Below are 25,165 nucleotides of genomic sequence, written 5' to 3' on the forward strand. Positions count from 1 at the left end.
GTTGTGCTTCCCATAAACCACTGTAATTGGATTTGCAAATCCAATTACAACTGTAGTGTAGAAGGCCACATTCGAGCTGCGCGTTATGCTCATGAAGCTGTACCACTTGCATATGAAAAAAGTGGGCAGAAATAAGCTGACTGCTTTTACCTTGAAACAGTTTGAGAAAACACCTTCTGACCTAATTCTAACCTCAGTGAAGGCCTGAGGCTCTTCAATTAGAAATCCCCCAACAGGTATTGAGCTGGGCTTTAAATAAGAGCGAGTTCTCTGTTAGAGCAATTGCACATCTCACGTTGCAAAGGAACCAGCCCAATGCTCAAAAGGCGTTCATAATTAGAAAAGGGAATTCAACTGAGTTACAAAATTTCACTACTGCAATAGGTGACGTAAGACAAATTATACGGGGACGCTGGATGAACTGCCGGCCAAATAAGGAAGGTAGGAAAAGTGAACAAACACTGAAATAAATGGTTAAAAAAGGACTAAAATAAGTAGGTTCGTGTTGCTATGGTAAAGCAGTCAGCACAGCTTTTCTAGAGCCGGGTCATGCCTCAAGGGTCTGTTGGGGTCCTTTCAAGAAGCCGATGTCCCTGCGCGCGAGGATGGGTGGTGCAGCGTAGCGCCGGGGGCACTACACGTGTTTTCCACTGAGGGCTCTGGAGAAATGGGCTTATGGTAGGGCAAAAGGAATGGCTCTGCTGGGAGGGCACCTACCAGGGGAAAGCAGGCGGGGGGCAGAGAGGTGGGCGTTACACAGGGACAGCCTGAAGGGGTCACCTGTAGGGGGGCAAGCCCTTCGCTACCGCCTGCAGTGCTCCAGGAAGGGAGAAGTGCAAAGGTGCAGCATTTGCTAAAGCGACTTGGTTATCACTGTCAAAACTGCAGTTCATTAACAACGTGCTTCAGAGCGCAGAGTGGCTTGACATTGCCAAACCGGTGTTGCTAAACCCAAGTAGTGCCCATGGGAAAAACAGCAGTAACACGCCGAGCCCGCATCAGCCGATCCTGCCTGGGAAGGAGCTGGGGAGCCCCGGGAGCCGGCCCCTGAACCCTCAGCTGGTGCCCGGGCACGGGCCAGGAGCAGTGGGTGCTCCTCGGAGGGCAGCTCCGGAGGAGAAGGAGCCAGAACACGGGCAGGGTCCGGTGCTCCCACCCCGGGGGGAGGCAGCGGGAGCAGGGGTACTGAAAAGCACGGCAGAGCCGGCCAGAAGGAGGGCAGCGCTCCCCTGCAAGGCTCTGGGCAGAGTCACGCTTTGCAGCCTGGAAAAGAAACGCTGTGGGGATGGGGAATGGCAGAGCAGAGGGACAGCTCCGGGCCTGGGGAGGCACAGAGTAGGAGCAGTTCTTCGTTAGACAGGGTGTAGGTTATCTTGTGCAGTTATTAGGCATTAAGCCTAAAATAAAGCGTAAGGAGGAGTTAATCACACAGTACATAATTAAGTTGTGGAATCCACTCCCCCACAGAACACTGCAGAAACCAAATTATAGGTAATTTCAAAAGGCCTAGACAAATCCATGAAGAATAGATCCACCGACGGATATTAAACATGATATAACCACTCTTAAACTCCAAGCAGCTGTGAAGAAATGCTGGAGGAAAGATCTCTTAATTCCATTGTTGCTGTTGTAGTCTTTTCCTATACATTTTTTTGCTAGAAAATATCCAACAAAGGATATTATCTGCGGTATGGTTGTTCCCATACATGCTTCCTACAGAAACCATTGCTACTGTTGGTATGGTTATCCTTCTCTCTGAAATTCAGGCTGTGTCAACCGCACTTACCCATTAAAAATGAAAATAACATATTTTCCTGAACTTCGATGATTTTTAGTGTATTCAACAATTTTGCTTTCCAATCTATAGAGAACCCTAGTTTTCCAACATGAGCAATTGCCAGGTTTTTGAGTGAAAAATGTCACATGCAAAAAATACGAAGTTCAATGATTTGTTTCAGTATGCAAAGATAGATTCTGCCTGAGCCGGGCTTGGACTTCTAGCCTTCTTCCCAGAAACCAGGCGCTTCCACAACTGACCATATCATGGCAGACACAATGGGAAGCTTCCTCTAAATTTAAACCACCTGAGAACCAGGAGATAACCAAAAGCATTACAGCAGGACGAGGCTCCCCGCAGGACCTGCAGAAAACTCCACCGTGCTTGTAACCAGTGCCTAGAGTCACACTGCTCCCCAAAAGATTGCTGCGCAGGGGGAGTCTCCTGCGTGCAAAGACGATCGCTGCTGTGCAGGGGAGGTACCCATTTAAATGCCTGGTAGAAAAGGCACTTCAGAGAGAAAACTGTAAAACGCGGAGGTTTTTATGATACCTGATATAGAGCATGTAGTTTATATATTCCACGATGTATTGTAATTAGAAGGAAACATTTGGCTATATAACCTAGAGCAAAGAAAGTCACTTTCTCCAGGCATATTTGTATTGCCGATACACGTAGGGGATTATGTGGGGCCCAAGGAAAATTGCAATGTGTTGCTAGAGATACACAGCAGAAGTCAGAACTTCACTCCTTCCAGCTGCAAACCTGTAGCTGATGGCTACAGCAGAAAAAAGGACGTTGTTGTGGTCATGCTGGGGATGTACGCTTGGTCCCACCAAACAAAGAAATCGAGTGAAGAAGTGTGTTGGAGCCATGTGAGAGGGCTGTCCAGAACAGAAGAGCTGGTGGCCAAGGGGGATTGCATTTATCCAGACTTTCCTTGGCAGAGGTGTTAGAAGGACACATGCCAACAGACCTCTTCCAAGGCACTGGCATATTTTAACCTGTACAAAGAACGGCCAGGCAGAGCTACTGCAAACCAGCCATGTCTTGAGCCGAGTGCACGTACGCAGCTCCGCTGCCTCCCCTGGGGTTTGGATAGCACAGGGCGTGCTCCTGCGGGTGCACCGCATGAAACCAGGAGGTTTGGGTTGTTTATGAAGGTTTGCATTCCTGTCGCTGACAAATGGCTTTTGCCTGATGCATGTTGTAAGTGACAGAAGCTAAACCCTCAGATACTCAGATGTAAAGAAGGCAGAGGCAGCACGTGGCTGCCAGCTCCGGCACTCGCCGCAGGGTGGGCAGAAGGACACGTCACCTTTTAGGTGTGCATCTCTGACAAGGAGCTGAAACTTGCTACAGCAAGGAATCCGACCGTGGCTGTGACCCTCCTGATGTTTACCACTGAACCAGCAGAAGCAAGCAGCCCTCAGCACGGAGCCACCAGGGTCCCATGGGGTCAGCACGGCCGCAAGCACAGCGCGCCCAGGGCCACGTCCCCGCTCCCACCCCGGGGGTCGCTGCTGTGGGCCACACGGGGCGGTGCTGGGGGAAGCCGTGCCTAGCCCTAAACTGGGACTTAAATATACCCCTGGGGGAGGTTCTTCAGATCTCCGTGTTCCTGATGTATTTTCTTTAAAATACATTCAGTACTCTCCATTTCAGAAGCTGACAAACAAGGGTCAGGAACAATTCACAGCTGCAATTCAAATGTAGGCAGAAATTTGGAGATGCAGCCCCTCAGCTGATGCCTCTCCTCGTGGTGCTGACCTGCATCGTCCTCGTGTGTCCACCCCAGGGACACCGACGTCGTTTTAGACAGCCTAGGTCCACCACCTTCTGACCATCCGCCCTGTCTGGGCTTCAAGTCCTCCCGCAGCAGTACAGTACCCGAATTTTAGGAGCAGATGGAATACAAATAACATACAAGGACCAGGAATTTTTTTCTAACCCAAAATAATTGCTCAGTACAAACGGAAATTCTTTCACAACACAGTCACAACTCAAAGGAGTGGAAATCAGGTGGAGACACAAAACTTTGATTTGCACCTATATATCTGAATCTGCTAATTGTGCCCTCTGGGAGCTGAGTCTTTTGAAAATAGTATTTCTTTATACATACATGAAATAATTCCTAAATATTTCAAACGTAGTCTTTATGTATAAAGTAAGCATATGTTGATCAATTATTTCTAGAATAATATGCCATCTGCCATTTGACAACACATTCCTCTGAGTGTAATGATTGCTGATGGGTGGAAGTGGAAAACCATTTTCTATGAAATTTTGTTCACTTGCAGACATTTTGTGCAATTAAGAATCTAGAAATATAAATCTTCAAAACATTTTCAAGAGATTATTTAATCCAACCCATGGCACTGAGGAAAGATCACCCCTGCCAGATATTTTCTAACCTGTTCTTGCAAACAGACACGGGTGGACACCTGGTACCCCCCTCACCAGCCTCTTGGCTCTGGCATTTAGGAAGCTTTACCCATCCTGAGCCATTTCTGTGGAAAATGAAGTTTGCACTATTTTCCTGATCACTGTATCAAAATATTATTATGATGATAATTGTCTAGGAGATGAATGTGCATTTCGTTGCATCTCTTCAAGCCCTGTCTGGGCTTTGGCATGCAACACCCGGCTTTGCAATCTCTAAGCAAGATTTCTTTGTAGGGGGCTTTTAAGCCTGACATAATTACATCTGTCGGTTTTCGTCTTGCTCACATGAGGCACGGGGTGGCTGTGTAAGCCCTCTCGCCAGGCAGCACCCCCAGGTGGTGGACAAGCCTCAGCCTCTGCTTGGGGGGAAACAGAGTTGTCAGCGTTGGGCAAGTGAAACAACTTGAATTTTGTTTCCGAGTAATCTGATTCCCCTTTTAGGCAAAATCTAATCATTTTGTGACAGGAAAGGATTATTAAAATATAAGTGCAAGAAATGTTGAAACAAAAATTAAATTCAGAGAGAAAAGATCTGGCATTTTGACACTAGGATGAAAATAACAGAAATCCCAAAATTTTGCCCCAAAACTTGAGTTATAATGCAGAAAAACTGCAGCTATCACTCGTGTAGAACCTGTTGGTTTTCTGGGTGGTCTTGCAATAAATCTGTTACAGTGAACACAAGCAATTTGGCAGGTACACATCTACAGCAGCAATATTTAGAGTCTGCAACATGGCCACAAATCATACAGGAAAATATCAACCTTTGAAAGGTGTGACATGACAAAATGAGGACTAAATTGCATTAAGACTTTCAAGAGCGGGCAGAACATCCATTAATTATAGGCCCAAAAGATTGCTGCAAATTACTAAAATGTCGGTATAAAGTATTAGTAATTTTAGATATTTTTTAGCTCAGTTTACTTGTTTTCACAGCATGTAAATGTTCTGATTTAACACGTAATGATCTGCATACAAAAATACACGAGCAACACTTTTCTCCCGATAATGATACTTTTCACGTTTCTTACGGCCATAAGAGTGCAGCTGAAGAAAGGCTGGAATAATCACATTATATATTACAGCCATTTAGTTGTGGAAATGGAGCATGAAATAAACACTTTAGTTCATTAGCCCTAGTAAAGCAGCGCGGTGTGAGCGCGGTGTCTGTAATCACTGGTGATCCATGCCCAACCTGGTGACACACTTTGTCACCAAACCCATGAAGCAGCTCAGGATCTCACCCTAGAAATGCAATGGCCTCTACACACCCCTAGAAAATGGCTTTTTGGAGGAAAAAATGTAGCTGAGATGCTGTATTTCATGATGCTGTGTGCTCATGCTGGGGTGGCATGGGAGCCATCCCTCAGGAGCGGCTGCTTGTCTCCTGCAGCCCTGGGGGGACAGGGATGGGGACAGGGGTGAGGAGGGTTTTGGCTTCATGCTCCGCATGGCTGTACCTTGGAGAGTGCTGGGGAAGGAGACGTGGTTTCCCAGGCAGCTTGAGCACCACGATACATGAACTGTTACTTCCACAAGAGAGCATTTAATGCTTTTCTGGGATTGAGAAAATTCCCTGGTTTGGTTTGAAAAACACAGCTCCCTATTTTTTCCATGAGTAGGGCAAATCTATCTCTGTTTTGAGGTTTGCCATTTGGAAAACTGAGACGATCCATCCTTTCAGTCTGATTCAAAGGGCCGTTGGAGTCAACATAAAGGCCTCCAGCAGCACCGGAGCAGTTTCAGCCACCCCAAGACACTCAGGGAGAAGGCATGCAAAAGCTGGTGGTCTTCAGAAGAAATCAGTTCCATATCGGGTGTGAGTTCCTCTGCCCCGAGCTTCTGAGGTCTGAAAACGGAGCCTCATAGCGTGGTCCCTCTCTACCAGAAGGGGATGCCAGCAATTTCAGTCAAAGTCGAATTTAATGATGAGATGGGCACAAAGCAGTCTCTCTTCATTAAAAGCTAAAGGAGTAAAATCGGCATGTAAAAAAGCAACCAATATACGCTAGCTTTCCCACCCCCCCACTTCCAGAAGTTTCCCCGCCTGCCCCCCCGCCGTTAGCAGCTGCGGCTGCGCACGAGGGCAGCCCGGGCACTCCGGGAGCTGGAGGCCGGAGGCGCGGTGCCATACGCAGGAACGGGGCCGTGCGGGGTCCGACAGCCCCACAGCTCTCTCCTGCTCGCTTAGGGCCATGGCAAGGAGAAGCCCGGCCCTGGCCAGCCGGTGCCACCTCCGCAGGAGCAGCGGCAGCCGCAGCGCCTTCCCACCCCATGGTACTGCTCAGCAGCTCCCAGAGCCAGATGGAGGGGTGGGAGCAGCGTGCCAGCACTGATGCTTTATTTTCTTTCCACAGACCAAAGCCTTTTGTTTCATATCCATCTTTATTTGTTTTCCTTTTTTTGTCATCTCTGCCTTCCCCTCTGCCCGTGCTGCCGCAGGGGCTTTCAGAGGACCCTGTGCTCCCCCCAGCCCCAACAGGACAGAGAGCAGCAAAATGCCCAAAACAGACTCGACCAAAGAGGTAGTTTAACCCAAAAGCCTTGACATTTTTTTAACGTCTCCTTTTAACAATAATCTGGCAACAATAAGGAAATCAAATTTTCCAAAGAGGAGCAGAAGGCTGTTGTAGGCTCTCCAGAACAAGAGAATATTTCAAAATATGTTCAGTAAAATGTATGCACACTAGCTGCAGCTTTCCTCTATGGCCCCAATTGCTCTTTCTTCTTGGGAAAAAAAAAAAAAAAAAGTTTCTGTTGAAGAAAAGGAAATGCATCTCCTGTAATAATTTCATGCCAGACTATGTAAAATGTAACTCGCGTTCTTTCAAAGCCTGCACCCAGTAGAGTAGCAAATGACAAAAAAAAAGAAAAAAAAGTGTTTAGAGGAACTCATTTTCATGCTCTGCAGATTCTAACCTTGTCTCCAGAAGCCAAGGTTGATGCGTCCCATGCCAAATTAAATCTAAGATGTATGCAGTAATGAAAAGGGTAGCATTCCATGAAAATCTCTACTTTTCACTTAAAGAAGCCATGGTTTATTAGATATGCAAGCATTACAATGTCAGCGTAACTTTGCAAGTTAAGCTTTTTTCACAAATGCTCAAGTATCACACTGGAAGACAAGAACTAATGCACGCAGTATGAGGAATAAAATGGATGAGCTGGAAGTCTTGGCCCAGTCCCACAGCTACGACATCGTCAGCATAAGCGAAACCTGGTGGGATGAGTCCTGTGGCTGGTGTGTTGCAATAGATGGTTACAGGCTCTTCAGGAGGGACAGGCGGGGTAGGCGAGGTGGTGGGGTGGCGATGTACGTGAAGAATGGGCTGGACTGTGTGGAACTTCAAGTTGGTGATGGCAAAGTTGAGAGCCTCTGGGTAAGGATTAAGGGACGAACAAATAAAGGGGATGTCATTGTGGGAGTCTATTACAGACCACCTGGCCAGGACGACAACGCTGATGAATTGTTCTTTGCAGAACTAAGAGATGCCTCAAGATCGACTCCCCTCGTCCTAATGGGGGATTTTAACTTGCCAGACGTCAACTGGGATCACCACACGGCTGACACGAGCAAGTCCAGGAGGTTCATAAAGCACCTAGATGATAACTTCTTGGTGCAGGTGCTAAGTGAGCCAACTAGGAAAGGCGCTCTCCTAGATCTGTTGCTGGAGAACAGAGAGGGTCTTGTGGGAAACATGACAATTGGCGGCCGTCTTGGTCATAGTGACCATGAAGTGGTTGAGTTTAGAATTCATGGTGACAGAAGGAAAACAGCCACCAAAACTTCATCCCTGGATGTGGGGAAAGCAGACTTCAGGCTGCTCAGGGAATTAGTCAGCAAGGTCCCCTGGGAAACTGCTTTTGAAGGCATTGGTGTCCATCAGTGCTGGTCCATCTTTAAGCACTGCCTCCTAAAAGCTCAAGATCAGGCAATTCCAAAATATCGGAAGTCAGGCAAGCAGGGCAGAAGGCCGGCCTGGCTGACCAGGGATCTTCTACTGGAGTTAAGGCGAAAAAAGAAAGTGTACGGCTGCTGGAAGGAGGGTCAGGCGATGATGAAGGAATATAGGGATGCTGTTCGTGTTTGTAGGGAGAAAATTCGTGTGGCCAAAGCCCAACTAGAGTTGAAGCTGGCCATGTCTGTGGGAGACAATAAAAAAGCTTTTTTAGATATGTGAACAGAAAAAGGAGAACCAAAGAAAACATAGGTCCGCTACTAGATGGGGAGGGTCTCCTCACAGACAATGACATAGGCAAAGCAGAGACGTTTAATGCCTTCTTCGCCTCTGTCTTCAACGCTGATGATGGGCTTCGAGACCCAGGGTACCCTGAGCTGGAGGACCATGACGGTGGGAATGACAAACTCCCAACCGACCCTGAACGTGTGCGGGATTTGCTGCTCCACCTGGATCCATACAAGTCCATGGGTCCGGATGGGATTCATCCCAGGGTGCTTAAAGAGCTGGCAGACATCATCGCGGGACCTCTCTCAATTATTTTTCAACAATCTTGGGAATCTGGTGAGGTCCCATTGGACTGGAAGCTGGCAAATGTTGTGCCAGTTTTCAAGAAGGGTAAGAAAGAAGACCCTAGCAATTACAGGCCTGTCAGTCTCACGTCAGTGCCTGGTAAAATTATGGAGAGGATGATCCTTGAAGTTATTGAAGCGCACCTGGGGGACAATGCAGTCATTGGTCCCAGCCAACATGGGTTCATGAGGGGTAGGTCCTGCCTAACAAATTTGATTTCCTTTTATGATAAGATCACCCATCTAGTCGATCAAGGGAAACCAGCTGATGTGATCTTTTTGGACTTCAGCAAAGCTTTTGACACGGTTTCCCATAGGATCCTACTGGACAAAATGTCCAGCATACAGCTAAACAAAAACATCATACGATGGGTGAGCAATTGGCTGATGGGCAGGGCTCAAAGGGTTGTGGTAAATGGGGCCACAGCTGGCTGGCGGATGGTCACTAGTGGGGTCCCTCAAGGCTCCATTTTAGGGCCAGTCCTCTTCAATGTTTTTATAAATGATTTGGGTGTAGGACTAGAAGGTGTTCTGAGCAAATTTGCCGACGACACCAAACTTGGAGGAGTTGTGGACTTGGGTGAGGGTGGAAAGGCCTTGCAGAGAGATCTGGACAGATTGGAGAGCGGGGCGATCACCAACCACATGAAGTTTAACAAAAGCAAGTGCCGGGTCCTGCACCTGGGACGGGGCAACCCTGGCTATACGTACAGACTGGGCGATGAGACGCTGGAGAGCAGCCCCGCAGAGAGGGATCTGGGGGTTGTGGTTGACAGCAAGTTGAATATGAACCAGCAGTGTGCCCTGGCAGCCAGGAGGGCCAACCGTATCCTGGGGTGCATCAAGCACGGCATTGCTAGTCGGTCGAGGGAAGTGATTGTCCCGCTCTACCCTGCGCTGGTGTGGCCTCACCTTGAGTACTGTGTGCAGTTCTGGGCACCACAGTACGAAAAGGACATTAAACTGTTGGAGAGTGTCCAGAGGAGGGCGACGAAGATGGTGAAGGGCCTAGAGGGTAAGACCTATGAGGAGTGGCTGACGTCACTGGGCCTGTTCGGCCTGGAGAAGAGGAGGCTGAGGGGGGACCTCATCGCAGTCTACAACTTCCTCGCGAGAGGGAGTGGAGAGGCAGATGACCTATTCTATGTTATCACCAGTGACAGGACCCATGGGAACGGTGTGAAGCTGAGGCAGGGGAAGTTTAGGCTGGACATCAGGAAGAGGTTCTTCACCGAGAGGTTGGTCGCACACTGGAACAGGCTCCCCAGTGAAGTAGTCACTGCACCAAGCCTGTCTGAATTTAAGAAGAGATTGGACTGTGCACTTATTCACATGGTCTAAACTTTTGGGCAGACCTGTGCGGTGCCAGGAGTTGGACTTGATGATCCTTATGGGTCCCTTCCAACTCAGGATATTCTATGATTCTACGATTCTATGATTCTAACTAGCTCAAGCTTTTCAGAACTTGTTACCTGGATACTCCACTTTAAAAACAACATCACTCCAGTGAAAACAAACCATTCATCTCTTGAAAGGTGAGGGATTTGTCCGCCTGAAATAAGTTCTGGCTATTTTCTGAACACGACCTCTCCCTTCCTGCAGCTACAATGCGGGCACCCGTCTGCAGGTCCTGGGGATCCCGTGGTGCTCAGCGAGCCCCTGCTTGCGAAATCCTGGAGAGGTCTCGGGCGCTGCTGCTCGGTGCACTCCACAGACGTGCCAGCTGTGAACTGAGCCCACAGACGTGCAGTGTTGGAGACAACAGCACCCAGCGCGTCCCCAGACACCTCTTCTGCAGGTTCACACGAGGTGGGTACCTGGCTTGCCGGTGCTGTGGGAGCCCAGCTGTGGATCTGTCACACCCAGCACCGGGTGCTCTGCCCCAGAGGCAGGGGGAGTGAGGCTGGGGATGCTCCACGGATGCGGACGGACAGAGAAGGTGTGTGCGGGCTCGGGGCAGGACCAGTGTGACCATGCGGCATGTGGGACACCTGAGCAGAGGGGATGCCCACAGTGACAACCCCAGAGCAGCAAAGCTCCCAAAACCCAGACACACAAAGCTGCTGGTGGACAACCTGCCTGGTGATTTCCCTGGACCTCAGCCGTCCTGCTCACCTCCCTCTCCTGCTGCAGCGCAAAGGAAACCACCACAAACAATTACATGGAGAGGCATCAGCAAAAATTTCCATAACCTTAAAAGCTTCTGCTTCCCAGCACAGATCTATTTGTGATATATGACCTATTTACACAAATCCCCTTGCTATTGGCAAGCTACAAATGAGAACAAGAGCTCACTGCAAATCTGCACAGATGGAGTAGCATCCTAGCGAAAGCGGAGGAAAGCAGATCCCTAGGTCACAGGGGAGTGGGAATTAAAGATTTATTAGCAGTGAGTCCCACCTGGCCTGGGGCTGCTGGAGACACTCACACTGTGAAGCAGAGGGCAAAGAAAAGGTAAATGGCCTTGAATTGTGGCTGTGAGATGAATCTGTGCACCAAGAAACAGAGGAGAAAGGAGCAGATTCAGACTACTTGCAAACCACAGTGAACAAGAGAGGAAGCTTCACCACAATTTCCCTTCAGAAGGGAAAACAATATTGGAAATCTTCAAGGCTTGATATTTGCATCTGAGTCCAATATACTTTCCCTTTCTCCATTTTCCTTAAATGTTTTATAGGAGTCGTTAAAAAATGTTGAGCACTGTCATAGTCATAACGAACAAACATGCCCATTAACAACAGCCTGCAGCACAGCAGGAGGTCGTACAGACACATCAGGGCCCCTGTGCAAAACAAACTGCTCCCAGCAGCAGCGGGGCCTTCTCCTCAGGCTGCCCCAGGGAGCACACACAATGGAGACGCGTCTCAGTTTCAAGAACTGTTTTGAGAAGAGTCTATGAGCTGTAGCAGGTCAGTGTAAAGCCTCTTTGCTCCATGCCAGGCCTGCTGGGGTTTGGTTCTCTTGCTGGGCTTGTGGGAATCACCCTAACCGAGTCAGAGAGGGGCCGGGTGAGGTTTATCCACATCCTAGCAAGCAAGCGTTCAGTGACCAGTAAAACTTGCACGTGGAAAAGGCACTCACTGCCCATTGCCGGGTTCTGTTCAGTGATGAGAAACGAGGAGGCCACCAGATACCTGCAGGCAGGGCCAGCAGCCCACAGGGCCCGGGGCCTGGCTGGCCGCTGCCTGCCCCGGCCCTCCCGCAGCGCCCCACAGACAGGGCCGGTCCCCTCCTGGACGTGCCCACAGCCGGTGCCCCTCGTGCTGGTCCCACACACGCACCCAGCACAGCACTCGGGACATTTCGGGCCTCCCATTTGACGCATGAAGACAGCTAGCCCAGCTAGCTCAGCGTCCATCTCCCAGAATAAAGGACGGATCCCGGCGTTACCATCTCCTTACTTCCAGTGCAGTCAGGAGCTACTTCTCTGCTTTCAGGCAAATTGCAAACGATACAGTATTGCATGCAAAATATTGGGCCGCATTCAAAACTCACTTTCAGTTTTAACGCACTTGGGGTTTGGCCGGCTCTTCATGGGAGGGAAACACCCCAGAACCGCGGCGAGGCGCCCGGGCAGACCCATGGCCGAAGGGCAGGGAGCTGCCACAAAGGCTGACAGAGATCGGCCCGGCCCAGCGCCCCGTGCCGGTAAGCTTTCCGGTGTTATAATTGATATATTGCTCCTGCCTGCTCAAACACCTCTTCAAGAGTACTGATATTTATCTAACCTATTGAAAAATTATTTTAATTTTCAGGAAATCTTTTTTTTTTTTTCTTCCTCCTTGGCAACCTGGCATAGATAACAAAACAATGAACAATTCTCATTCATTTCATGCACTTCTGAACATCATGGCAACCACTGTCAGAAAATTTAATCATGTTCCTTTCATAACATTTATTTTGCATATTTCCTCAGACCCTCCGTGGAGCATGGCCATGGTGAGCATAACTTGCCTAAAGACATATGCAGAAGATGGCCCTGTACTTCATCAGAATTTGATACTGAAAGGACCTGCAGAAATAAAAGCTTAGAATATGAAAGGGAAACATTCATCGAACCCTCCTTGTGCTCTTCCCCGCACTTAATTTAAAGCTGACTTGTGGTAAATAGGTTGCAGTTTGCTTTTCTCAGTTGCATAGGGAGAGGGTTTGTGTATCTCAAAAGCTGCACTTCATGTGAAACACTTAATTATCTTTAAACTAATCCCACAGGTATCAGATGAGAAGGTGCCTCCTGGTTCATATATCTCCGTTTCACTTGTCCTGATTCAGCAGATGATAACAAAGGAGATACTACGTGCCAGTAGCACTGTCTGGTACCTGCACGGCTTGGCACCACTAACTGATTCAGCCTTGAGCAGCCTTTGGGACCAGCCCCAGGGACACACAGGTACTGGTCACAAGTCCCAGGCCACCTTTCATTCCAGTCAATTCATTTGCGTTTGACATTTCACAGCTCTCCAGCTTCATAAAATTTATTTCTGACTTGTTTCTTGTAAATCAAATTGTATGAGACTTCTGCCTTCAGATTATAAATGATCACATTAAACCAGAAGATGCTCTTGGCAAGAGCAAGACTAAAAATGTGAAGTTGTACAGTTGCTATTCTTTTCTTTCTTTCTTTTTTTTTTTTTTTTTTTTTTAACAGACATCTTTGTATATTCCCAAATAAAGCCATTTGCACACTTCTCTAAATACAGCTAAATACAGATTGCTAGTTCAGAGCGGGTCCAATTTCTGCAGTAAGCTTCCTGATCAACAGCTCCAATCTGCATTTTTCAGGCAGTGCCACCCCCTGCCCGCCCAGGCTGCCTGCCCAGGCCCATGCACGCTGGGCACACTCACTCTTTCAAGGGGCTTGGCTTTTAGGTTCATTTGCACGGTAGATACGGGGAAGTGGGATGGCTCTGCCAGCACCGAGCCTGCAGGATGGACAGAGCTGCATGCATGGGGACAGGTCCCTCCGGCACGTGTGACCTGAGCCCCTTTGGAAGACAGGGTTTGGGCAGGTCACTGATTCACCGTGATAAATACCATGAGCAATCCGTGCGAGCAGGCCCCCACATGGCTGGCTGGAGACAGAAGAGAAGGAAACCAACAGAAACATAATTCTGATAGTAAAAATAAGTCGTAGCAACTCAATGAACAGTGACAATAAGGTTTTGCTTCCTTTCTCTGTTTCCCTTTATTATTTTCCTCCCAGCTGGCTGTTGCACAAAGCTAAGCACTGCAAAATGAAGCAGAAATCAAATGTGCTAACTTATCTCAAATGGCCTAGGGACTCGGCAGGGGCCTCCATGTAGAGGCCAATCCACTTAGTTATGCCAGAAGGTAATTTTTCTAATGATATGAAGATGCAATATGGGAAGAGATTAGTGGCATTCAGAAGGGCTGGCTAGCGATGTCCTCCCATGGTTAGAACAGAAAATGCTAAAATAAAACCCCAGCATCCTGGGAGCTCCAGCCAAGGGCACAAGCTGGTTTTTAGGTCACGCTCAAGAAGGGAAACTGCTTCGGTCCTGCAGCCAGACAAACTTCCCATCTCTTCCCAGGAGCACCTCCAGACCCAGAGCCAGTGCTACGTGCAGCGAGCATCACCTGCCCCGTGCGCAGCCCACGTTGGGCCGCATCGCTGCTCTTCCCATTAGTCAACCTGGAAAAGCTCTGGGTGAGGTTCCCCAGCTCTCTGCGTGCTCGAGCTGTTCCCGAGGCGAGGTGCCAGCAGCACTGCCCCAATCTGCGCCGCGTGGGCACAGCCACAGTGTGACCTGGCAGCGGCCGGGGCGCGGGGCTGCTGCGTCTTCTGCTAAGCCATGACGTGACTCTGCAGCTACACGTGTACGTGAACATGTGTGTGCGTTGCTTACATGAATGCACAGCAATACAGAAACAATATGTTGGTCTTCTCTTACCGACAGCTCACAAAAAAAGACGAGTTGCCCAGACTGCGGGCCGACTGCCCAGTGACCACCCCTGGGCACCCCGGCATGCAGCAGGGCACCCACAGACCGGGCACAGCACACCAGGGCTGAGCTGCTGGGGTTTGGTTTCAACATTTAATTCTTCTTTCAACAAGTTTGAAGCAGAAGGGTCACTATCGAGCCTTTCGGTCAAAGACCACAACAGGGCCTCTCCTCCAGAAACACTATCTAATTACTTTCTGTGGTTGGTTTCCCCAACAAGTGTCACCATCACCCATTTCTCATCTCAGCCCTTGGGACTCAGCAGCTGCTGTTTTCACCTTCCCTTCCCACAAGCATTTCCCATGAAACCCTCAAAAACCTGTAACCGGCTTCAAATCCTGTGCCAATCAAACCGGTTACCTGAGGAGCCTCCAGAGAGAGGGACTGACACCGCAAACAAGCGCTCCTTAAATATTTTAAAAACAGGAGCAGAGCAGGAGATGGATGGGAGAAAAGGAGTGCGAACAGGAAAGCAAGACCCTGGGACACACCAGGGTCATTCCGCACCCACGGTCCTGCACAGCCTCCCTCCTGCCTGCCTGCAGGCATTTGCTTGAAATTAAGCTTTGCGTGCAAGTTTATTAAAAAAGTGTGCTTTATGGATTTAATTAAAAAGTGCTGCATATGAGACCTTGCTAATCCTGTTTGTGCTGCAACTGTATTAAAGTGCTAAAATCAATATATTTGAGTTTAAATATTTTATTATGGCAAGCTGTTAAATATTAATGATGTAACAAGTAATCAGTGTCACTGTTTCTGTCTTTTCTGTAGGAAATATGCAGGAAATTAGAAAAAAAAACTCTCTCTTCAGTTTGATCCCCTGTGAGCTATTTGTTTCTCAGTTGAGGAAACAAATCTCTCTGATGATTTAGGTAAGTCACAAGAGCATCTTCATGTGAGCAACGCTCCTCTTTGCACAAGCATGGCAAAGCCTGGGGCCGGGTGGGAGCTTTTGGGGAGAAAGTGCCAGTTTTCTGGCACAACCTCGGGACATTTTACTGAGCCATTTCGACAGGCTGGAGGGATGGAGGAAAGTCTGGACACCCAGAAATAAATGTGCCTTGGAGCTGGCTGAGCCTTGCAGGCTTTGTGACTCGAAATATGATCATACACCTCGCTGGGGCAGAAGGCTGCCCTCACCACTCTGAATTTGGGCGGCACCGGTGTGTGGCCTGGTGGAGAAGCTGTCAGCTGTCGGAGGACATTGGAAGTTTTTCACCCAAACCTTGTTCCTGAAATGCGCTATTCTTAATGATGCTTCTGCTCTGAGAATGTCAAATTACATTGCACAAAACGAATCAGAAGCGAGGTTTTGTAATTATGTTTTAGAGAGATCTGAGTTTATTAATATACACGATCTTGTAAACCTGGCTCCCGTGGAAAAGCAATGAAGGAACCGATTTGTTTGTGATCAAATCCTAATTCCAGACCGAGTCAGAGCTACCTGTGCCCTGCCAGCCCGTGGCTCGGGGGCTTCCAGCAAGGCTGGTGCCCCAGCCCTGACGCATGGTGCCTGCAGCGACTGACGCCCCTGGAGAGGAAAAGCAGGAAAGAACCCTCCCCAGCGAGGGAGGCAGACAGTCGGAAGGGCTGGCACAGCTCGTGGGCCCTCTGCAGTAGCTGCTTTTGAAGCACTTGTCCTGGCTGATCATCATTAGCCCTGCTTTTACGAAGTCCATCCTGAGCACAAGTGAGGTGGGAAATATCTTGCCGCCTGAAGACACGAGCACAGCAGACATCGGCATCCGGGACAGCCCGACCCCCTCCTCCCCGCGTCCTCCCCGCCACCCACTGCTTACCCCCGCTCCCAGGTGAAGTTATGCCCCGAGCTTCTGGCACAGACGCATTCGGCTGCACCGTGCGTCTCATTTTTTATCCGGCTAATAGGGCTGAAATGTCACACCGATAGCAATGCCTCTGCCTCGCGGTTTTCTGCTATCAATCAGTCCTTCATTAGCAGGCAACTGGAAATACTGAGCTCATCACGCACTACGTGCTTTTCCTTGAACAAAACCTCAGCTTCCCAGGGATAAACAATGAGATTTCCCCTGTGCACGGGATGCTCCCGGTGGTTAGGGCCCATCACTTCCCGGCTCCGGGCATCTCCGGGCATCTCGGCGCTCACTTCCCAGCTCCTGCCCCTCACACCTCCCCACGCACCCTGCAGCCACCGCAGCCCCCAGCCCCAGCTCCCCGGGCGCCCCACAGATGGGGAGCGATGGGGGAGTGGGGAGCCCCGGGGACACCCCAGCACGTCCCCACACCTGCCCACGTCACGCCTGGGCTGCCCAGCGGGGCACAGCCTTCCCGCCGGGGGGTGGCTCCTGAGAGCATGGACATGGAAAACATTCCTGATTAATCATCTGCTTTTAAATTGCTAACGACCGAGCGCTGCGGAGGACCATGAGTCATGCTTTCAGCGCTTCTGGGAGGATGCGTGGCCTCGTTTTTTTTGACTTGCAAACATCATAAAATTTGGTCCAATGCACCATAACTCGCCGGTGCCCATCGCTGTACCGCAGCCCGGGGCGTCAGGGCAGTGGGAGAGCGCGGCCGGCCTCGGATGGGCAAGGGCAGGTTTAACTCAGGCGGAACCTGGCCAAAGCCCTCCCCAGCAAGACGTTTGGTGCTGTACTGCGGCACCCAGCAGCGCTGCGTGCCACAGCTCTGCCCAGCGGTGGGCACGTCCCCTGGCAGCTCCGTGCACGTCCCATGCCCAAATAGGTGACATTATCCGTGTAGTGCTGGTCCCTGAAACAAAGGCACGTGCGAGCCAGAGTCACCCATCCTGGCCACACACAGCTGGGTCTCCAGGCACGGTGTGTCCCCCACAAACATCTCACTTTGTGTCCTACAGGTTTTTTCTAAGGAAACAGAAGACTGGGGAAAAAGACCTTTCCAGGCTTCAGATTTCTGGAAAAAAAAAAAAAAATCAATTGTGTTTTAGAAGTCATTAAAATCTTCAGATGGAGAAAAATCCAGCATCTGTAATTATTACTGCTGAAAACGGTTATTTTTCCTACTCTTGTTACAACCTTCTTTGAAATTAATAGCATCCTTCCTGCCAAATGAGGTCCTCCTCCATTACTTTAGCTTTTTAGCTACGCAAACAAGCGCGCCTTGGTAATGGTGTTGGTTTTCACACCGAAACCGGTGCTCTCGCTCCTGGCGCCAGCAGCACCGAGCGCTGGGGCTGGGGCCACAGCCCGGTTCCTGCAGCGCCCCGGCGGGGCCGAGGGAAGGGCAGGGCCCGTGCCCAAACCCCGCTCGGCTCCCGGTTTTCTCCGGGTTTCTGGACGCCGGGCACAGCAGCCACGTGCCACCGGGCTGTCGCCAGCTGAAACGCAGCCCGCTCAATTAGCCGGAGCTTTCCGTCTGCGTGTGGGCACCATCGCAATCCCCAGGCAGGCCGCAGCCGGCCCCGCGCCCTGTAGCTTCCTGCGAGTGCCATCACCCCAACCGGCTGAGAGCCTTCTACCCGCTGCTGTTTACAGAGACACGGAGCCACGCGCCGTAGAAAATCTCCTCGTCTCACGGCCCCGCCTGCTGTGGAAGCACTTGCGGTGCTCAGATGCGGGGCCGGCCCGGCCGCCTGCCCGCTGGGCGCAGGGGCCGGGGTTTGCGGTGCGGCCCCCGGGGACCCCCGCGGGCGCCCCTCGGCCCTGCTCCGCCGGCCAAGGGGCGCTGCCGGCCGGGCGCAGCGGAGGCGCCCCGTCCCTGCCCGGCCGCTGGGAGCCCCCCGCCCGGCTCAACCGCGGCGGCGGCGTCGCTGCGGAGCTCTGCTGCCACCCGCCGGCCTCCCCGGCCGCCTCCAGCGGCCTGCGGGCTCCGGGGCGGCCCGGGCACAAGGCCCCCCTCGGGGCCCCGTCCCAGCACAAAGCCCCCCTCGGGGCCCTGGCGGGGCGGTGGGAGGCCGTGGGGAGCCCCCCCGCGCTCGCCCCTCCTGGCTGTTCGGCCGGCAGCACAGAGGGCTCTGCCACCGCCGCCGGCCACAGCCCGAGCGGGGGTTCAGGAGCTCGTCCCCTTACGGCCCCTCCGCGCCCTGAGCGCGCTGTGCAGCGCCGGTGGCCGAGAGCGGTTCGGAGCCGGATTTCCCGAGAGAGCATCAGCCTTTCTCTGCCTGGATAGCACCAGCACCGAGCCAGCGAGGCCTCGTGACGTGGCAGCTCTCAGGCACGGCGTTTTGCTTCCATCTCCCCGTGGCGGGTGCCCCGTCCCCTGCTGAATCGGGCCCCGAGCGCACAGCGCGGCGCTGGGCCTGGCAGCGGGGCCGTGCGGCCGGCAGCCCCCGCACACCGGGCGCCGGGGTGATGCCGAGGCCGCCCACCAGTGCCTGGGCTGGGGGCTGCCGGGGGTCCCCCGGCACAGGAGGACGGCACCAGCCTCACCACAGCAGTGCCACATCCCGCCGCCTGCTCCCTGCTGTACCCGCTCCGTCTTCGCATGCCCCACAGCCTCCCGCACGTGGCGATTCCCAAGGCGACGTGCTGCTGAGATGGAGGCGACGACAAGCAAATCCATCGCCTGCTGGGCTGAGGAGCCAGTGCTAGTACCCATCTGCCAGCATCTCCTCCCCAGGATTAAACCCAGAATCAGAGAGGGAGGGAGGAAGCGGCAAAGGGGAACTTGCAGGTACTGGACGCCCACGCCCTTGACTTCAGTTGAAGTCTGCTCCGTCCTCGTGCCCGCCTCCTGCCCTGGCAGCTGGGGACACCCCCACGGACCCAGCACCAGGCTCCTGGGGCCAGCATCTGACCTGGCGCGAGGTCGGCACCCCATGCTGCTCCCCATGCTGCTGTGTTGTGGGCAGGACGAGCCCCGCACACCGGCTGGCTGCTTCTTCCCAGCCGCTAGAAATTGTTTGACGCGCTGGGGCCTGGGACAGCTGCAGCTCCCCCCCTGAAGCCTGCCCTGTCCCTCCGGCGCGACCTGTAATTCGCCGCTCGATCGCGCAGAGGAATCCTGTGGCTTGCATTATTATTCAGCACAATCTCAGCAGCTTTTATCCTTTAGCAATGACCTTATGATAGCAAGTTAAGCCTACAGAAATAGCATTTGTAATTAATCTATTTCCATAAGATTAGCATGTCAAATGTCACAGGGATACATGTAAGATCCCTTCAGAGCTTAAAATCCTTTTGTCCGAATTGCATTAAAGCCGTGACAACCCCATCAGCGAGCGAACAGCCCTGTGGGGCTGTGGGGAAGCCGCCCGCTGCCTGCCCACCAGCGGGACGTGGTGTCCGCTCCCGTGGCACTGTGCAGACAGCTCCCTGTGGGAGCCATCGGTGCCACCACCACCCCATCCACTTCTGCACCGATGCACCCTTTGAAAACAGCAGAGAAGTAATGGCAGAAGAGCTGGAGGGATCCGTCTGGGCTTTCTTGCTTTCTCCCACATGGAAACACCGCGTACAGACTCCTCCATACCCAGAAGGAAAATCCCAGCGTGATTCCAGCACAGCACACTTCTCTAGTGTAATGCCCTGTGTTCTCCCGGGGGGTGTCAGAAAGCACCCCAAAGCCTCACAGGTCTCTTCGGGTGCTCCTCACGCAGCCAGGGGCTGCTGCTGGGGCTTCCACCGCCACGGCAGCAGGACCCGAATGTCATGGCCTGCAGGGAGAGGGGGCTGGCAGCAGCACAGGGCCGCCCCACATGGGCAGCTCTCTTCTGAGCTTTTGGACTCTTGCAGGAGGGGGGGAAGGCTCCTGTTTGCTGTGTGACCTTCTTCGCCGTCTAATGTTTTCACCCGTAGTTCAGTTCTCTGCTGAGTGAGGCTCTATCTCTTTAAGCAAATAAAAAACATATTCTCCAAGTTAGATTATTTTTTTACCTTTCTGTCTGCAGAATAACATGTTTTCTATCATCAGATTCACATCAAAAGTAAGCACAGAAGCAATTTGCTGGGGGAAATGTTCCGCTGTGCTGACGGAGTTGGGATTATCAATAAAACTATTTTCTGGCATCTCGCGTCTTCAAAGTCGATATCCCCTGGCACCCGAGGCACAGCGGGGCTGCCGGAGGACACCACCACGCGCTGCCTTTGTCCTCTGAGCAGAAAGCTGTGTTCTAATTCCAAACTTGCTCACTGAGGTGACTTTGGAAAAGTCATTGAATTGTCTTACCTCTGCAGAAGCACCTTCAAAATACGTGTGCACGTAGACGCAAGCACAGGCACGGACACCCCCATCTCTGCACCTCCTCGCTGCTGCTCGGGCTGGATCGCTGCTCGCACCCACAGCCCCGCTCCTACACTTGTTCCTCCCCACCTCACCGCCCCTTTCCCAACCCTCGTTTCCCCACAACAAATCCTGCACGATCCCAAAGTCCTCTCCCCTGCATCCCATACCACATGCATGCCCCGGGGCAGTGACCCGGTCCCAAAGCTGCTGCAGTGCCATGCTGAGCCCCGCTGCTGGGTCCAGGAGGGCAGCAGGCTCCAGAGCAGGGGGACGCCGGCCTTGTCCCCCCACGGCATCCCTGGGGACCAGCACAGGGGAGAGGAGTTTTGCTCTTCCCCCACCCCAGCACCACCAGACCCCTCCTGGGCTCTCCCGGTCTGAATTCGGCACGGGGCCGGAGGCAGGCGCTGAGCCCGGTGCCTGCCGCACGTCTCACACATCACCCCATGTCTCACACATCACCCCACGTCCCAGCTCCAGCAACTCCGGGGAGCACAAAAGTGTGTATATAATTCTTTTTTCATTTTCTCACTCTATTTCTCTTTTTCCTCTTGGAAATGCAGGATGACACCATGTGATAAGGTCTGTCACTTGAAATTAAGCCAACGAGATCTTTTTGTATCCCGCAGTAATCTGAATGCAGATAACATGGGATGTCCCTAGGAAGAAAGAAGCCATCAGGAGGAAGAAAGAGACAGAAAACCAGATACCCTGGTACCTCTCGGGGGAACTGTGGGCTTTTTGACTCCATAGCATCCTGACAGCTTTTCATTAGCACAGCACTAGCCAGACTTCTTCATCCTCAGATATTCCTGGTGACTCCAGCTCTGTGCTGTCCCGGTGCCAGCCGTGAGCGTGCCCCTGGCAGGGGCTGGGTGGCTCCGTGGGGTGCCTGGGGCACCAAGCCCCATGGAAATGGTGCGAACAGGAAGGGAGCATCCGCAGGTGTCCCCGCTCGCTGCTCAGCTGCACATCCAGAGTGCTTGTGTGGCCGTGGAAAACAGCTTTTGGTCAGTAAAAATCCCAGCAATGAAATCAGCGGCCGCAATTTGGGTGGGAAACCTGCTGCTGACTGGTTTAACCCCTGCAGCTCTGTGCTCGACTACAGAGGATCCAGAGGCACTTGGAGAAACACCACCATGGGCCAGCGCAACCAGAGAGGGCAGGTATGTCTGCGGGAACGGGGCACTGGGCACTGCCACACAGGCCTTGGGATCCTTCACCTGCCTGCGGTGGAAATCACATTACTGAGGCTGAGGATCTGTCAGTGGGGGAAACAGCAGCAAGCAGATGTAATCTTACAAAAATACTGTTAAGAAAGCAAAAAACTCAAAAGAACGAAAAGTCACCAGCCCGTTTAAGCCTGTCCCAGGAATTACTTCCCATTAACCCCAGTCTCTGCCTCCAGAAGTGCTGCCTCTGGCTGCCCCAGCCATCCTCTGTGATCCACCCTCCATCGCCTGGGACGCCAGCTTGGCGAGCACGCAGTGCCACGAGCAATCCAGAGCAAGCCCTACGGGGCTGAAGTGATTGCAGCAAGCAACAAAACTGGGTCTGAAACCTCTGGGCACGTTTGCATTTCCAGGCACAGGGCCTGGCTTTCCTCCCACATGCTGTGCTCTGCCAGGAACCCGCCCAGGGAAGCAGGGGAGCCCCCGTCCCTGCAGGCCTTCAGGAAACCTGAGGGGCACGGTTCAGCGTGGACTTGTCACTGCTGGGTTAAAGGTTGGACGGGATGGGCTCAGAGGCCTTTTCCAACCGGAATGTTCCCATGATTCTATGGTGTCCTCCCCTTTGGGGCTGTCCTGCCTCCACCACCTCCGCCACAGGTCCTGTCGCAGCCCCCACGTCCCACCTCACACGGGGCCGGGGAGCCGCCTTGCCGCTTGGTTCCAGGTGGCACAGCACGGCCCAGGCACGGCTTTCTCCAAGCTCACCCCTACCCCCACCAAAAATAAGGCAAGTCTTGGCCCCCTGACCCCCTTTTCAGTCACTTCAGTCCTGCAGGAGCTGCGGGCCCGGCACCGAGCTCCTGGTGGATGCTCTGCGCCCAGCCGTGCCCGCACACTGCCCTGTGTGGGACGTGGGATGGAGGGCACGGGGATAAATGTGTTTTCAGCTGGCTCTGTTCTTTCTCCCACTTTGCCATGGGCCTCCTCTCACTGCGGGGAGGTCCCTGCGTACCCTGTCCTATGCTGTCGTACCCGGGAGCAGAGACAGGCAGCAGTGACGGCACCGACTTCGGGCCTCACATCGCGTTACAGCAATTAGCTCCCCAGCTGGGCCAAGAGAAGGAATCCAGAGGAATGGAAACATTGGAGACAAATTTGTTGGAGACAAATCCAGCCCAACCAAGAGATCTCAATGTCGCCCCGACAGGGCTGGGAGCAGGGGGGACGGGGCAGCAGCGGCCAGAGCCTGGGGGGCAGCCAGGGCAGCAATGTGGGGCAGAAAGGAGGTGTGGGGCAGGCAAGAGGTGTGGGGCAGGGTCTGATCCGTCCCAGCCCAGCTCCTCATCCTCGCCCCACGCACAGGACGGAGGCAGCGCAGCTTTGCTGGGAGCGCAGGGCAGTCGGTGCGGGCACCTGGGAATTGCCCCTCTCCCTGCCACCTCCCGACCTGCCACCAGCCAGGGCTGTGCTCTGGAGCTGCCCGGACGCGCTGCCTGCTGCTTCGTTCCCGCTGCCGGAGCCCTGCCATCCCGCTACCCGGCTCGAATGCTAATATCTGACCGCGGCACATTATTCGTCTTATCAAAGGCGGGACAAGTGGTTGAAATGCTGCAGTGATTCACGGTAATTAAAGGCCTCTTGCAAATACTCACTCTCTTCTCCTCTTTCTCCATCCTCCCCATGCTCTCGCGGAGGTGTGCAGCTCCTGCTGATGGGAGCAGCACTGCCAGCAGCCTGGCACTCGCCCAGAGGTGCCCTATGGAGCCTCGTGAGCAGAAAGCGCACCCTAAAGGCGCAGCACTGGCACAGACACCGCTGCTGCTGCCCCTGGAGAGGCGTCAAGGCCGGCGTTTGCTCCAGTGCCTGCGTGACCTCCCTGTAAATCCAGCAAATCCCAACCACGTCCATGCGCAGCGTGTTCCCGCAGCACAGCGCCAGCCCTGCCTCGCCCTCCCCGCCGCCCGCTGGGGTGAGCGAACCAAACCAGCGGAGTTCATGGCAAACCCGGGGCCTTGCTTCTGGGTGCACTCAGCTCAGCTTTCAGGAAGAGCTGAAATAAGGGGGTTTCCTTCGGCACAAACCTGGCAGGGTCTGAAAACCAGAGACGGATGCATCCCGCCGCCTCGCCCCCTTCTCACGTGGCTGGGGAGCAGGACCCAGGCTTCTCCCCGCCAGCCGGGTGCCATCGATGTATGGAGCCTCCCCTCCACTGGGATTTCGCCACCATTTCCTTTCCTTCATCATGTTACCTCTTTCTTGCTGAGCTCGACTGGCACTTTGAAGGGAAAAAAAAAAAAAAAAAGTTTCCTAGTTGGGTACTATTCCTGAATGGAATTAGTTTAATTTGAATAACTGCAAACCCTTTGGGAAATTCATGCTAAATTTATAAAATATTATCATCTCCAGCTCTCTAAATTAATCTGCACGAGTAAGTAAAGTGCTTTTTCATTTAGGACAATTCAGGATTTAAAATAAACAGTACAGCAGAGAGAGCTTGACACATACATTGTGTATGCGCCTGCATATCTCCAGGTATTAACTTGGATTTACAGTATCCCATGGGAATGAATTAAAAGCAGGGATGACATATTTAGGAGATTCTTGTTCGCAGCCTCTGTGCCTTGGACCAGCAGAGATGAAATGATGCTGAAGGGCACACTGCTGGTGCCAACGGGCCTGTGAGCGTGGACGGACTCCAACAGCAGCTTTGGCTGGGGACGGCGCCTTCAGCCCTGCAGCAGAGACGTCTTCCCATGCACTCTGCCTGCGGGTCGTTTGTGTTTGGGGTTTCTCAAAACGCTTATGTCAAAGGGGTCACAAATAGCAGGTGGGGGGTTGGACAGCACAGAGAAGTGGGAGCCATGGAAATCGTACCTCTGCCTTGCCCTGGGGCCACGCAGCAGCAGCTGCAAAGGGCTCGTGATTGAAAACAAACATACAAAAAAGATGCCTTTTCTTTTTTTTTCTCCTCAAAGCAGCATTTAAAAGCCCATTCCTTGGGGGAAGCGCACTTGTTTCCTCTGGTCTTTCCAAACACAATGAATTAAATCAGACGTGCAGGGACGTGCACCACCGGAGCAGCTTTGGCCACGGC

At 52.5% G+C, this 25,165-nt stretch overlaps 1 protein-coding gene and 1 long non-coding RNA gene across 2 annotated transcripts in view; both read right to left on the reverse strand.

Moving 5' to 3' along the window:
* LOC121071568 overlaps positions 1-21,357 on the reverse strand; it is a 43,092-nt gene extending 21,735 nt beyond the window's left edge. The window contains exon 1 of the mRNA XM_040559916.1: positions 20,843-21,357. Within this exon, the coding sequence (XP_040415850.1) occupies positions 20,843-21,118 (276 nt within the window). The 5' untranslated portion in view covers positions 21,119-21,357. The remainder of the gene's footprint in view (positions 1-20,842) is intronic.
* Positions 17,131-18,356, reverse strand: LOC121071570. The gene is made up of 2 exons (XR_005820697.1): positions 18,171-18,356; positions 17,131-17,629 (listed from the first exon to the last, which is right to left on the reverse strand). It is a non-coding gene; the product is annotated as an uncharacterized LOC121071570 (long non-coding RNA).
* Positions 21,358-25,165: the final 3,808 nt, after the last annotated feature.

Source organism: Cygnus olor, chromosome 5 (genome assembly GCF_009769625.2).
Source record: "Cygnus olor isolate bCygOlo1 chromosome 5, bCygOlo1.pri.v2, whole genome shotgun sequence".
Lineage (NCBI taxonomy): Eukaryota > Metazoa > Chordata > Aves > Anseriformes > Anatidae > Cygnus > Cygnus olor.